This window comes from Geospiza fortis, unplaced genomic scaffold, assembly GCF_000277835.1.
Source record: "Geospiza fortis unplaced genomic scaffold, GeoFor_1.0 scaffold397, whole genome shotgun sequence".
Classification (NCBI taxonomy): domain Eukaryota; kingdom Metazoa; phylum Chordata; class Aves; order Passeriformes; family Thraupidae; genus Geospiza; species Geospiza fortis.
The window spans coordinates 159,773-174,376 of record NW_005054537.1 but is presented as its reverse complement, the minus strand read 5'-3'; the positions used below and the strand labels follow the sequence as shown (position 1 = coordinate 174,376).

The window sequence follows — 14,604 nt, the reverse complement described above, 5'->3', positions numbered from 1 at the left end:
CTTCAGGTGTTTCAGCCACTCCCAGTTTGGATCATCAGCAAACCTGCTGAGGGTACCTTGGATCCCTTCACCCAGGCCAGTGATAAACAAGTTGAGTGAGACTGGGCCCAGTATTGATCCCTGGGGAACACCACTGACTACAGGCCTCCAATTGGATTCTGCTGCCCTGATCCTGACCCTCTGAGCTCTGCCATTCAGCCAGCCCTTGGTCCACCCCACTGTCCATTCATCTAAACCACACTTCCTGTGCTTGCCTATGAGGATGTTATGGGAGATGGTGTCCAAAGCCTTGCTCAAGTGGAGGCAGACAACAACCACTGCTCTCCCCTCACCTACCCATCCTGCCCTGCCATCACAGGAGGCTGTCAGATTGGTCAAGCATGATTTCCCCCTGGGGAAGATCCTGCTGACTGCACCTATGACCTTCTTTTCTTCTGCATGCTTGGTGCTGACCTCCAGAATGTTCTGTTCCATCACCTTTCCGGGCGTGGAGGTGAGGCTGACTGGCCAGTAGTTTCCAGGGTCCTTCATACTATTTCTGAAGATGAGACTAATTTTGTCCCGTCATTGAGCACGTCAATGATGGAGAGTGGCTAAGCAACATCATCTACTTGCTCCCTCAGCACCTGTGTGTACATCCCATCAAGGCCCATGGATTTATGAATGTTAAGCCTGTCTAATTAAAGCCTCAATTACCAGGGGTAGGTCTTCCTTTCTCCAGCCTTCCTATCTTTGCCCCAAGATCTGGGATTCCTGGGGGCTGGCCTTAGCAGTTAACACTGAGGGAAAGAAGACATTCAGTAATTCTACCTTCTCTCTGTCTTCTTTCACTGGGACAACTATCTGATTCAGTAGAGTGACCCCACATTTTCCCTAGTATTCCTTTTGCTGATGAACTACTTGTAGAAGCCTTGCTTGTTGTCCTTGATATTCTTTTACAGACTCAACTGGAAGTGGGTTTTGGCCTTCCTTATCACCTCCTTGCATTCTGTGACAATGTTTCCATCATCCTAACCTGTGGCCTGTTCCTTTTTCCACATTCCATAAATTTCATTCTTCTATATGAGATTTGTCAGAAACTCCCTGCTCATCCATAAAGGGTTCCTGCCCCCTTTGCTTAATTTCTGGTTCATGGGAATGCACTGGTCTTGAGCGTGGAGGAAATAAATGATGCTTGAATATTGACCAGTTTCTTGGACCTCCTTCTTCTCTAGAGGCCTGACCCATGAGATTCTGCTAAGCAGGTCTTTGAAGAGGCTGAAGTTACCTCTCTGGATGTTTAGGGTTCTAGTCCTGATTGCTGCTTTACCTCCTCTACGGAGGATCTTGAGTTCCACCATCTCATGGTTGCTACAACCAAGGCAGCCCCCAGCTTTCACGTTCTCAGTCCTTCTTGGCTTGTTAGGTCCAACAATACACCTTTCCTTGTTGGCTGTGCTACCACTTATGTCAAAAAGTTACCATCCATGACCATCAGGAACTTCTTGGATGTGTGCTGACACACATTTTGGACAGAGACAACTTCATGTTGTCTCTGTCCTAAAAATACTAGGGTTATTGAATTACAGATCTATACTCTCACATACATCTGATTTACTGATGTCTTGGTCTGGGCTTATAAGGCTATCGAGTATTACTGCATTTCAGTTAGAGGCCGCACTTGAAATAGAATATTTTATTACATAGGTTATTTGCCACAGATTCTCTTCTTCTCAGTTTAAAAATAATACTTTTGTTCTATTTTGACAGAGTAATTCTGGTTTTGTCATTGTTAAGCTTTTGCCATGACAAGGCCAAGTACTGCTGACTGCTTTATTGCAGAAAATAAATATAAATAATTGTTCTAAAAGAGTTCTTTTGATGTGCTTAGGGTGGATTTTACTTGTCAAAATTAACGCATGAGGTTTGTTTCAGTGTAGGCAGTTCAGATTAACTTTTCAGCTAAAAAGTATCTGCTAGAACTCATACCTAGTTAGAGATTCTTTATTCCAGTAAAACAGGAAAATGCTATTGTTGCATGAAGAAAATGTTACTGATACAGGTAACAGCATGGTAACTGTAACAAGTAAGATGTTCTACTGTGTTTTGATGAGAAGCTTCACATTCTAATTGTGTAAAGGATTTCTGATTATTTTAAATCAAAGCAAAATGGAAATGGTAAATTGAAATTTGATTAGAATTTATTTATAGAATGCAAAAAAGAGATAATTTAAGCAAATTTCTCCAGAATTCATACCTGACATTGGTTTTCTGGCAATTAACTGAAATTATCTTGCTGCCCTGGCCCTTGGAGAGGGGGATGGGTTTGGGTGGTTTGTTTTCGTTATTTTAGTGTATAGAGGCACTGAGAACTTGCAAAGTAGTTAACACGAAGAAAAACTTTGAACTTAGTATTTATTAAGTTCTGAATGGAGAATGGCTGGGTTTGGTTACTTTGTGGTATGCTGGATCAGTAAAAAAACCTGATTTCTGTACTCTCTGTTCCATTAGTTTTCTCAAAAAAAATTTAACAAGCATCCTTAATATGTTTTCATTTAACAATTGGCCATTCACTGTATTTACTAACATGTTCTTCCTCCTGTTGTTACCATTCACTATTGTTGTTTCAAGGGTAATGGCTTTTATTTCTTTTTCTCTGAATGCTGTCTGTGAGCAAGCATGGCATGTTTTTTGGTATTCCTTGACTGCATGAGACCACACAGCCATGGATGCAGTTGAGTGTTGTTTTTATGCCAGAACCAGGCAGCCTCAGATTATAGCTTCATATTAAAATCGTGTCCATTTTATTTCCACCCACTTGTTCTTTCTCCAGAGTGCAGTACTTTGGTTCATTTGTTTGTACTGGTATGTTTGCCAGTCTCATTCAGTGAAATGTATGACTTAACCAGAGCAGTTTGGGGATTCTTTTTTTTTTTTCTAGAAGAGACACAAAGAAATAGCTGGGATGAAAAGGGATGAAGGAGTGAAAATACCCGAAGTTGGCATTGTCATCAAATGAGGCTTCACCCCCTCAACCAGAGAATGCCAGTGATCCTTATAAAGGGAAAGCTTCTCACAGTGCAGGTTGTCTTTGCATGTTTCAGGTCCTTTTCAGTGGCCATCAGGTTTGAGCTATCCTTTTGTTTCCCAAAGATGACAAGCAAAAGGATTGAAGAGAAACACACTTTGAAGCTTGGGTGTGCAAAATAGTGGTTGCAGTTTGTTATTTTAAGACTTCACCTTTCCTGCCCAAGAGGACTGGATTGATCTTAGGGGAAGTCTGTACCAAGCCTTAATGCCACCCCCTACACATTTTTCCCGTCCTATCCCCATGATTTCCTGATGAGTAAGAGGTGCCGAGTACTTTGGGTTTAGAGTGAATAATTCTGTGCTCTGTTTACTGTAAAAACCTAGGATGTTTTTTGTTCTTTCTAGAAACAGCTATGTTGTTTATAGTTTTCCCAAATTCATGACAATTAGTACTGTTTTTAACTGGAAGACATTCATGTAAATTGTGCTGTTACTTTTCACAATATAGCATCTCTCATTGAGAAACCACAAAGCCTGTGTTTTGGTGTCTTCTGTGGTGCTTGTTGCTGCTTTAGGCAGAGAAAAACCCTTGCGAGTTTTTTCATAATTCTTTGTTTTGACATGAAAATGTTGGGACTTCTGTCAGTTGGTCAATAAAACCTTTCTGTGTTTGTCAGGCAGCATGTTAGGTTATGTTCTCCCCAGCACAATTTTTTCCTTTTCTGTGTTGACATGTGCTCAGCTCCATAATTCTGCACTAGTTTGTAGACGGTGAGGTGGACTAAAAAGTACTTCGCTGTATTTTGTGTGCCTAGTTTGACTTGCCTTTCTGTATAGACATCTGATACCTAGTTTCATTTTCAATTGCTGCTGATGTAACATCCTTTTACAAGGCCTGGGAGGGGGAAGCCGTGCTTTCTTGACCATGGGGGATCCCATCTTGTTAGCATCAGGCAGGAAATCTAAGGGACTAATTTCAAAATAAATTAACATAAACCGAGGACAAAATTACTGTGATCCTAAGCTCTACTTGAGGTTAAATTGCAAATGACCCATGGGGTTCTGGCAGGTCTCCAGATGCTGTTGGACTGCCAGGTACTTGGGTGAGGGCAGTATGCAGGGAATCATCAGAGTTAAAGGGAAGAGTGATGGTTCATTGAATGATGCTAGTCTCTTCTGAACTAGAATTTAGTGTATACTCAAGCTTGCTGTTTATCTTGTTTTCTTTCGTTGTCTTCAAACCAATGCTTTTCTTTTCAGCTTCATTTTACAGTAATTTACACAATTGAATTCTATTCAATTTTACTGTTTATAGTTTGTATTGGGTGTAGGTGGCAAGGATTTAGTAGTTGGGGTATGATGTCCCACCTGAGAGGGGAAGGGAGAACCCAAGATTTATAGATGCTTTACAAAAGGAATAACTAAAATTAGAGGATCTACAACAGCTTATGAAGTTTTGTTAGTTAGTTAAATATGGCGTGCAAGTTGGTATGTTAGTCCTATACCTCCTAATGTAAATACACAGCAGTAGATTTTGGATAAAGGGGTAGGGTGAAAAGAAGGGAGACCAAGAGACAAATTAATGAGGGATAGAGAGGGAGTAAGAAAGAGAGAGAGAGCCAGTACTGGCTCCAGTATTGATCCAGCCAATAGGATGTCCAGGGGACACCCATGCACTTGGACTTGGTTTTGGGTGCCTTTTTAGTTGGTAAACTTTCCCTGACCCGGGGGCAAGTTTTGAATTTTCAGTGTTAATTAGTCATCATGTGCTGTCTGTTTTTCCAGGTCCTTGTGGAAATGGGTCAGAGGGCTTTGGGTCTTTGGTGGTCTTGTTCTCCCCATAGAGCTTGTGCCTGCTTCTCCACCTCATTTCTCTGTCTGTGCTGTACTGAGCTGTGCTTGTCTCCAGGAGGTAGATCAAAGACCTGTGTCCCAGAGGAGTGCTGTCCTGCCTCCGTGTGGCCCCTCGTCCAGTCACATCTTGTTCTTTCTCACAGCATGTTATTGCCAGCAGTCCTTGGCTGTTGTTTCCCAAAGTCCTTGGCGCCACAGCCACCCTGCTACTGGTGTTTGAGACAAACACATTAGCCCCTTATCTTCTGGGATCCTACAGGGGCTCTGCAGGTGTGACTTCACCACATGCAGAAGCTGCCCCCATGCTAGTTGGAACTAATTCCAGCTGTTTCCAAGATGGACCCACTACTGGCCAAAGCTGAGTCAGTCAGCAATCTTGGTAGCACCTCTGTGATAACATGTTTAAGGAAGCATTAAAAACAACTGTACAATAGCCAGGCAAGAAATGTGGGAATATGTGAGACAACCCTGTAGACACCAGAGCCAGTGAAGGAGGGGGCAAAGGTGCTCCAGGCACTAGAACAGAGATTCCCCTGCAGATCATTGTCCAAGTTGGAGCAGATCACCTGCAGCCTATGCAGAGTGATGTTTTTCCCTTCCTATTCCTTCAAGAAGTGGAAAGAAAAAACACAAAAGAACCCAAGAATTATATAAAGGTTATAATTTTCCTGTTGGCTGTGAACACTGAACCTCAGGTAAACCTGTGTTTAACCTAACCTCTAATGATTAAGGGAACAAGAGGGTTTTATTTGTGTTTCGGATTTTTTTTTCCTTCTAGGTCTTTATTATATCTGCTTCATAAAGAACTGGAGTTGTTAAGTGGTGGAGTAAAATAAGCCATCACAATTTTGTAGGTCTGCAAGACAATTTTACATTGTTGGATTTGGTGCTTCAGGTTGTCTGATGTTGTGGTATATTAGGAAATCAAGATTTTTCTGCCTGCTCGACTTGCCTGTTTTATGGGCAGGAAAAAATCACTATCCTTTGTGTCCCCTTTTACATTCTGTGTATTTACTCAAACTAAACATGGAGAAGTTCCTATTTGAGCAACATAACAAAAGCACATGTGTATGAAATTACATTTTCCTGTCTTTGATAGTTCTAACAGTGGATTCTCTTCTGTATTTTCTCATTCCTTTCATTCATTACAACTTTTCTGCTTGGGCAACCGACCACAAGATGAGTAGACAGAGACAGATAAGAAGTGTGTATGTCTGACTGTTGGTTTATAAAATATATATTGTAGAGGAATGACAGTGGGGAATGTTTCCTGCCGCTATCCTGACGCACCCATTTCCTAGTATTGGCAGCCATCTATGTTGTAGAACATGAGTGTTTAACAGTTCTTCCTGTATGTGTAGATAAGTAAAATTTGAACAAACATAAAATAATTTTGAAATAAATCACGTTGCAGTTTCCTGCCTTCACTTAAATGAGGCTTTCTTGGTTCATTCTGGATTTTGAAGAGTTACAATTAAATATATACCCAGGTTGGTCAAACCAGTGCTTTGGGGGGTGGTTGTTTATTTGATACTTCATATATGAGTTTCAACTGTTTTGGCTTAAGATGTGATATGAGTTTGGGTACTTAGAGACATGGTAATGAAGGAGATATAATCCAGCGCTGTGATATTGTGCAGGCATTCGTTTGCTAATCTGTTTATGGTGCTGTGGATGCATGTGATCTTTTACCAGATCTTTCTTCCCCCACGCCTACCAAAAGCTCAAAATCTCTCTTACAAAATAAAAGAATGAGTTAGAAAAACTAGTTGTGTGTAGGTTTTGCATTGTTAGGCTTTATGGGTTTTGGTAGAGACATGGACAAGTAGGACTCCGTGTGAAGAGAACAGTCACTGAAGAAGAGGGGGAAGTGTAATGAATGTGTTTTTAAGGGATTTGAATGGCAAGTAGTACCTTTTTTTGTTATTCATATGAAGCATGTAGTAAACTTCTTAATATTCTGCTTTCAAAATACAGTTCTCAGAAGCTGAAATGGCTGGACAAAGTGAACTTATTGATGGCTGCAGCTGGTGGGATATAGGTGTGACTTTCCCTGCCAGGCTTCTGGTATTCAATTCACATGTACAATCTCTGCTTCCAGTGCTTGTTTCCATGACATACGTTCTTCTGTTTATACTCCTGTTTAAAGAGACTGCTGTTGATGCTTCTTTTGGAAGTATTGTGTTTTTCCACAGCTTTGCCATTCTCTGAACTACTAGCAAAATGAGACAAAATTTCTTTTTTGTCAAAGGCTTTTCATTTTTAGATGTCGACCAGGGAATTCAGCTTGTGTTTTCATGTGCAGCATCAGAGGCTTGGAGAAGGCATGGGTAACTTGGATCTAGTGAGTGCATCAGCTTTCATAGCATCCTTGGCATCTGTCTATGGGTGGCTAGAGGATGTCATTCTTGAGTCTGTTCCTGTGAAAGAGGCAGGAGGAGGTTATGCTATCTGTTTTGCTGACTTTCCCATTTTGTGAAGATCTCCAGTGTGAAATTTGCAATCTCCAATCTCTTTGTATTGCAATACAGTTAAATATTTAAAAAAAAATTAGATCACTTTTTGTTTAAATGTGGCTGCAGTTTTATGGGAAATACTGTGTTCTGATAGTCAACATTGTAACAAAATTCTAGCAACGTGGAAGCATTATTTAAAAAAGAGGTTTTGACATTCTGCTATTCTAATGAAAAGTTTTCTTCCATTTTTTTAAATGGATGTATGTAGAATCTGACTGATCACAGCCTGTGTGATAAATTCTACTTCTGGTTAATGAAAACACTAAAGTATAGCAGTCCCTTGTTCTGTTGCCATGTGAATTGTACATACTGTGAAGTATTTGCAAAGCTAAGCTGCACATAGAGGAAAATCCAAGTGCATTACTTGTTTCTGTGTCTTAGTTAGAAAAGGGGTCTTGCTTGTGACTTTACATAGTGCCATGGGCATGGTATTTTGTGTTCTCCCTGGATTACTAACATACTGTCTGAAAGTTGAACTGCAGTCTGCTAAATGTGTCTGAAAGACTTTTTTGGTATTCGGAGGAGAAACTTTCCCGTCACTAGTCCAGAAGTTGAAATATAATTTCAGCAGTTCAAAAAAAAAGGAGATAAAAAAGGCATATTTTCATTTGAAGTGTTGGCAGTTTGATCGAGAAAATAAATATTCAGTGCTGTTTTGGAAAAGTATGTATTTTTAGGCTAATTTCCTGAGGAAATGAAGCTGACATGATCATGTTGTTTGTCTACATATGTTGGTCCTTCTTGAAAAATTGAGTCTGTCATCTAATTTCAGCCAAACCTGAGGTGACATTCTGAAGATTTTGTGAGAATCCATTGCTTATTAGAGAAAGAGACCTAAACTTGTGCTGTTGCTAGGGAGAAAAGAGGCAGGAGCATTGCTGATGTATGCTGTAAGTGATTAGCGAGTCAGCAGCATTTAGGTTTGCCTTCTCAGTCTGAGTAGGGATAAAGCAGAATAACGTAGTCATGAAGAATAGAGGGAACTGTTGTAGCAATGAATTTAAAGGAAGAAAGGTATATTCCCAAAGGAAGAAAGGTACATTCCCATGAAGTTTCCTCATTCCAGTGTGCACAGCAAGATGTGTTGAAGTTTTCCGAAGAGAGTGAAGTTGCAAGAAGAGGTCATCTTGTTATCTTGGAAATCTGTCCATTTAAACTGCAGATAGAACAGTTGGTAGAAACTGGGGTTTTTTTATTGTATTCTGTCATTAAATGAGGGATTTGAAATTAAGGTATGTAAATTTACATGTACAAAAAAACCACCTGATTAGATTTCCTATAGCTACATTTTAGTTCTCTGCAGAGGGTGAATTTTATTGTGCTAAACAAAAATATCCCACTGATCTTTGTAAAGGTGGGATAAGCTGTATTGTAAAGGCACAATTGACAGTTCAGAAATGCCCATTTCAAAGTTCTCTGATTCTCTGCAGCACAGGATTGTGTTAGTTGGTGACAAGTCATAGGCTAAACTTTGGCTTAATCTGGTAACTGCAGGTGTGTTAACCCCATTTAATGTCATTAGAGTTCTGCTGTATTTAAAAGAAAATAAGTCTGTGCTTCTCACTGTGTCTCATGTGAATAGAAATATATATGCAGGAACATATATATGCTACTTCTTTTCAGTGTTTAGCGATCAGTGGAAGTTTGCGAAACTGCACGTGAGTATTTCTGAGGTTGTCTTAGTTTTTAAATTGACCAATTTCCCTTTTACAGTGCCTGAAAATGACAACGAAGCGGAATTTGTTTTTGCGGCTGGTGCCATGCCGCTGTCTGCGTGGAGAGGAGGAAACTGTGACTACACTTGATTATTCTCACTGCAGCCTGGAACAGGTGCCTAAGGAGATTTTTACTTTTGAAAAGACCTTGGAAGAACTGTATTTAGATGCTAATCAGATTGAAGAGCTTCCAAAGGTATGTTCGATGATTTTCCTTTTAGGTACACTTATGTCTTTACTTTACCAGCATTGTAGAAGCTAATAGTGTCCAGCTTCAGCTTTTGAGCCATAGTTTGCCATGAAGCAGCCTTGGTAGACTGCAAGTTTATGCATTCCAGCTGGAGTACTTTATTGCATGAATTGGAATGAAATTGCTCAAGCAACAGATCTGGCTCAAGAGAGTTACAAAGCAGAAAAGACTGGCTAATAAATCTGTTTCTGTGCACTGTGAAGTAGGTAGGCTACCACTTGCCTTGGTCTAGTCTACAGTTCAATCATCCATGTGATAGAAAGATTGCTTGAACATTTGTCTTTTATTCCTTTTTGGGTTTTGGTTTTATTTTCTTAACTGCAGGGACATGTAAAAGCCTACACTTGCTTCAAGTTAATGTGTTTTTATATTAGAATAAGTCATACTTAAAGGCATATTTCTGAGAAACTAAAGATTTTTTTTCCAGCTTTTAAGTAATTTTGGTCATTATTTATTGCTACCCTTTCAATTTTCAGAAGAAAACACCCCCACATATAAATTCAAATATGGCAAAGGACGCAAGCAGAGAGATTAGAGGTAGTGAAGATGTAGTCAAAGTGATTTTTATTCATTTGACCAAAATTTTTATAATTAAACTTCCAAGCAGAACTATAGGGGAAAGCCTGTAATATTTGAAATTATCCTAGCCAATATGGACTCAGAGTTTCAAGCTGTGTGTTCCTTTTCCATTTTGTTTAGTCTTCCAACTCTGAAAAAGGCTTTTTATTAAGCCATTTCAAATATGAAGGGTGTGATACTTATCAGGCCCTCTCTAGTTTTTGGAAACCCTGTTAAGACATTCCCACTCTTGCCTTTCCTGTTTGCCCCAGTAGTGTTTTGTGATCTCACCTTTGTATGCCACAACACAACTGTTTTGAGGCTGCTTGTCAACCTTATGACCCATCAGTGTGGCTGTTGGATTTTGAACCTGTTTGAATCTTTTCAGAATTCCAGCTTATTTCAAAAGTCAGTTCTTATAGTGTAGCTCCTTAATTTAGCTGTTCTTGTCAACAGCACAGTATGAGCAACCCGGAGGGGAGAAAGGTTGTGGTAGGGAAGGGATTGACTTTACATGAAATGTTGGGTGTGTAGTCTTAGCTTCAAAATTGACTTGGTACTTGAAATTGTTTCACCGTCCTTCATCCCATGTGCTAAATCACATCTGAAGAAGTACCCGTTTTTACGCCAGGAGCCACAGTGTGCATTTGAGCTGAAAAGCTCAAACTGTAACAGTTTTACTTCTCTCTCACTCTGATGTTTGGAAGAAACAAGAATTCCTTAGTAAAATAGTCTTTAATTATGTGTCTTCCTGCATTTACTACTGCTAATTATGAATATGTAAACACTGAAAAGGAGCAACAAAAGGAATAACTGCGAAGTCAACATCATCTTCCCTTCCCCTTCCATTTTCCTTTAGGGGATTTTGCAATTCCTACTGCGTATGCCTTGACCTGAGTTATCAGAGAAATTTCTAATGATTCCAAGAGTTTAGATTATTGCTTTCCAGGGAGAAAGTCTAAGTATATATTCTTGAAATAAGGGAATGGCTCCAAAACACCTGAGCTCATCACCATATCCTAAGTGACTTAAAACTCTTCAAAGCCTTAATGAATGATAAGTAAGTTCTAACGGACATATTTCTGAAGAGTTGGAAACAGCAGTAGACAACTTAAAGCTCATTCCTTTAACTGTCCATCTTGCTAATTCGTGTCTGCTTTTGTTCTGGGTGGTAAGTACAAATTTTACAGGAGTGGGGCATTTTCAGTCTCTGGTTCAAAGAGTGGCCTTGTAGTTGAGAGAGACACAAAAAATTTTGGTCAAACTGAGCTCGTGGTATGATAGTGATTGGGATAAATTTTTTTAGTCAATGAACCCTTCCTGGTATTTTATGATATTTTCTCAGAATTCCAAAAGAGAAAATAACTAAGTCAAGGCATTTATGAATGATCTTATCCAAAGCTATAATGAAAGAAATACTCATAATAAATTTTTCAGATGAATCTTTTCAACTGCTTTCTAAGAGATATTTATTTTATACTATGTGTAAGTTTCCTACCTATCTTCTGAGGTTTTTTCTTTTTTCTTCTTCTTAAGATTATTTTCCCTACTTTGTCAATTTGTTAAGCTTTTGAGGAAGAATCTCTAGGTACCCTGCATTTAAGAAGAGATCTGGCTCTGAGCTATTTGATAAAGATGGTAATGCATGTATACAGAAGAGATTAGACAGTTTTCTCTACCCCTAGCTTGAACTTTGACTAGTTTGAATTTTTTCACTAGTTCAATATTTTTCACTAGTTTTCAAGGGGTATTTTTTAACTTTTTTGAATTTCTTTTTTTTTTTTTATTTTGTACTTAAGATAGGAAGCATGAACAAGAAAAATATTGGGAGACATAACAAAATGAAATTTATACTTTTAGAGGAGGTAAATACCTACTGAATCCTGTGTTCCAGAACGATTTGACTTCAAAAGATGTGTCTGTCAATTTTTTTCTTCTTGAATAAACTCTATTTACCTCTGGGTTGTCACATGGCAAGTCTGTTATAGAACATGTTTGCAATGTTTGCAGGTCTATATGTAACTACAGGTTACAGTTTCTGAGATCCTGGAAGGCATTTGTAGGAAGGATTAAGCATAACTGCTGCCTTGTAACTATCTACAGTTTTTTGCTTTCTGATGTGTTGTAATGAGTAAATTTTCAATGAAACTATTTAAAAATTTTTGGTAGACAAAAACTCTAAATAGCTTGGTCTTCAGGCCATGAGGTCAGAAATTTCAAGGGGTTAAAAACAAAAGCTGTATAGAGAAAACTGAGAGAAAATCACATTCACTTTTTCCTTTGTTTCAATAGCAACTTTTTAACTGTCAGTCTCTACACAAGCTGAGTTTGCCAGACAATGATCTAACCACATTGCCAGCATCCATTGCAAATCTCATTAATCTCAGGGAACTGGATGTCAGCAAGAATGGTAAGTCACTTCGCTTATTGTATTGAGGTAACTAAAAGGCAAATCACCATTGACTGTGCAAAGACCTTAGTGAAACTATAATTTCTAGAAGCTGCACAGCTAGTAATTCTAAAATTGCTACTCTAAATCCCTGCTTACAATAAAAAGATGCTCTTCTATGATCTGGTTGTGATATTTTATTGTATCTCTTACATTGATTGGCTTGTCACTATACTGAAGAGAGTTTGTAACTTTTGCTGGATTTTATTTGTATTATTTATTTAATATGAAAATTAGTTTTGGTTTATTTTAATAAGCTCTTGGAATATTGTAGTATAGTAGGACTTGGCTTTGCTGTCCTGCTTTGGGGATGGTAACTTCTCTTGCATGGGGGAGTGTACTTATGTGTCCATAGACATGACTTGGTTTACTTGGCTGACTTGTTAAAAATCTATCATTCTGTGAGAGTCAGACTTCTATAAGTTATGAAATTTTGTCAGCCAAGTATTGTATTCATGGGATTTTACTGATGGTGGTGCTTTAGTAAGCTGGCAGATGTGTGCAACTGTGAGGAAATTGAAATAATGTTGTCATCAAACTTAGTTGTGTGACTTACTTGAGAGGGAAGTTGTCATGCTAATTGAGAATATAATAGTTTTGTCTTACTAATTTAAAGTTAAGTAAGAGGATACCTCATTGAAATAATACTTGAATATAAGAATTACATAAATATTCCAAAGATTTTGTCATTCAATTTATTGTTTTGTTTGGGCTGCTAAGTAATTATGACTCCACGAAGTTCTGCTTTATTAAGAAAGCATTCCAGTTGTTGAGGTGTTGGTATTTTCCTTAGTTGCTTGTTTTAGCCCACTCTGTACTTAAACTCTTACTCTATTATCTCTGCTTAATGAACACAGCATTTAGTGCAATAAATTGACCTGGTTGTTACTGATCTGTTCCTGGTACAAGTGGATTGATAGTCTTTCTTAGAAAGAATGCTGGCCTTAAAACTGTCACAGTAGCACAGAAAAGAGAAAGAATAATCTTTTTGTCCTACACTGAACAGTTGAAAGTATTAACTGTTTGCAACACAAGTTCTCAATGTAGAAGACTTAAAAGCAGCAAAAGGGAATTTGAGCGCTGCTGTTGCAAATTCCATAGCTCATGAACATAAATAGGCAGCTGAAGCCAGGGACCTACTTGTCTGTCTAAAATGTCATGGCCCTGAACTAAACCTACAGAGAGAAAGAACACTTGTTCCTCTAAGGCATGAGATACACTGTCCCAGTAAACTATCAATCTCTGTTTTCTAGAGGTTGGGTTTTTTTTTAACACCCTTCAGAGAAATGGCAGGGAGTACAAGCTTATTTAAACTTATCATGTGCCTGGTGTCAGACTTATCATAATTTGGATAGCTTCTCTGACTAGTGTTGCACATAAAAAATAGTTCTGAGGTCACAAGCTTCTTTGCTGCGGTCATCTTGTCTTCTGTGGTTCTAAAACCTCTGTAAAATTAAAAGAACCAAATTAGAGTCCCTGTTTGTTCCTGCTGGGTGAAGTAAGAAATAGTGGTCTTTTTTCTGTAATAAATTTGGTATTATTTGAGACCTCGTTTGTTGGCATAAGTGTTTTCCCTTTCTCTTCAGCTCTCCACTGTTTCAACCATGGAAAATTTTTCTCTTGACAACGGCAAGCCTACTCTGCTCCCCTGTGTCTGTTTTTCTTTTCGTAAGAATTTACTGCTGACTTTCTCATTGTTCTGATGGGTGTCTATAATAGAGCCAAATAGGAGGAGGTATTTTACTACTTTTCTAAGAATAGCAAAATTTATCAAAATCTGCAATTATTCCTTTTTCTGTTATATCTCAAAATAATAGAATGTGGAAGCAGTGGACTTCTGTGGAAAGAATTGCTTTCCTTTAGTTTATGAAAAAAAACCATCATTAGTGGAGATTAGGCCCAAAAAGTGCAGGATGATGAGAGATGCCGAATTCTAAAATAATTCAGTGGTTTTCAGATTCCTGTGGTTGTGGCAAGTGAATGATGATAGTTCCTCTATTTTTCTTGAAGTACTGATGTACTAGTGTTTCCTTCTGAGATGGATTGGGCTAAATCAAGAAGTGCAGATGCCTTGACATCAAAAATACATTTATTTTTAAAGGTTGTATTTTTAGAAGGATAGTTAGACTTTAGTTTTCAAATATCCGTATACATGAAATATGATAGGACTTTCACATAAAATATTTGAGCTGTTTCTGACATAGACATAATCAAATGTATTGACCAGAGTATTTAATCTTCTAAAGAGCTGAT

The 14,604-nt window shown here is 38.5% G+C and overlaps 1 protein-coding gene across 3 annotated transcripts in view; it reads left to right on the top strand.

Moving 5' to 3' along the window:
* Window positions 1-14,604, top strand: part of ERBIN (erbb2 interacting protein) — a 118,078-nt gene that overhangs the window by 44,587 nt on the left and 58,887 nt on the right. For all 3 annotated transcript variants that reach the window (XM_031063875.1, XM_031063873.1, XM_031063874.1), the window contains exons 4-5: window positions 9,093-9,290; window positions 12,195-12,312. In XM_031063875.1, the coding sequence (XP_030919735.1) occupies window positions 9,102-9,290; window positions 12,195-12,312 (307 nt within the window). In that variant the 5' untranslated portion in view covers window positions 9,093-9,101. The remainder of the gene's footprint in view (window positions 1-9,092; window positions 9,291-12,194; window positions 12,313-14,604) is intronic.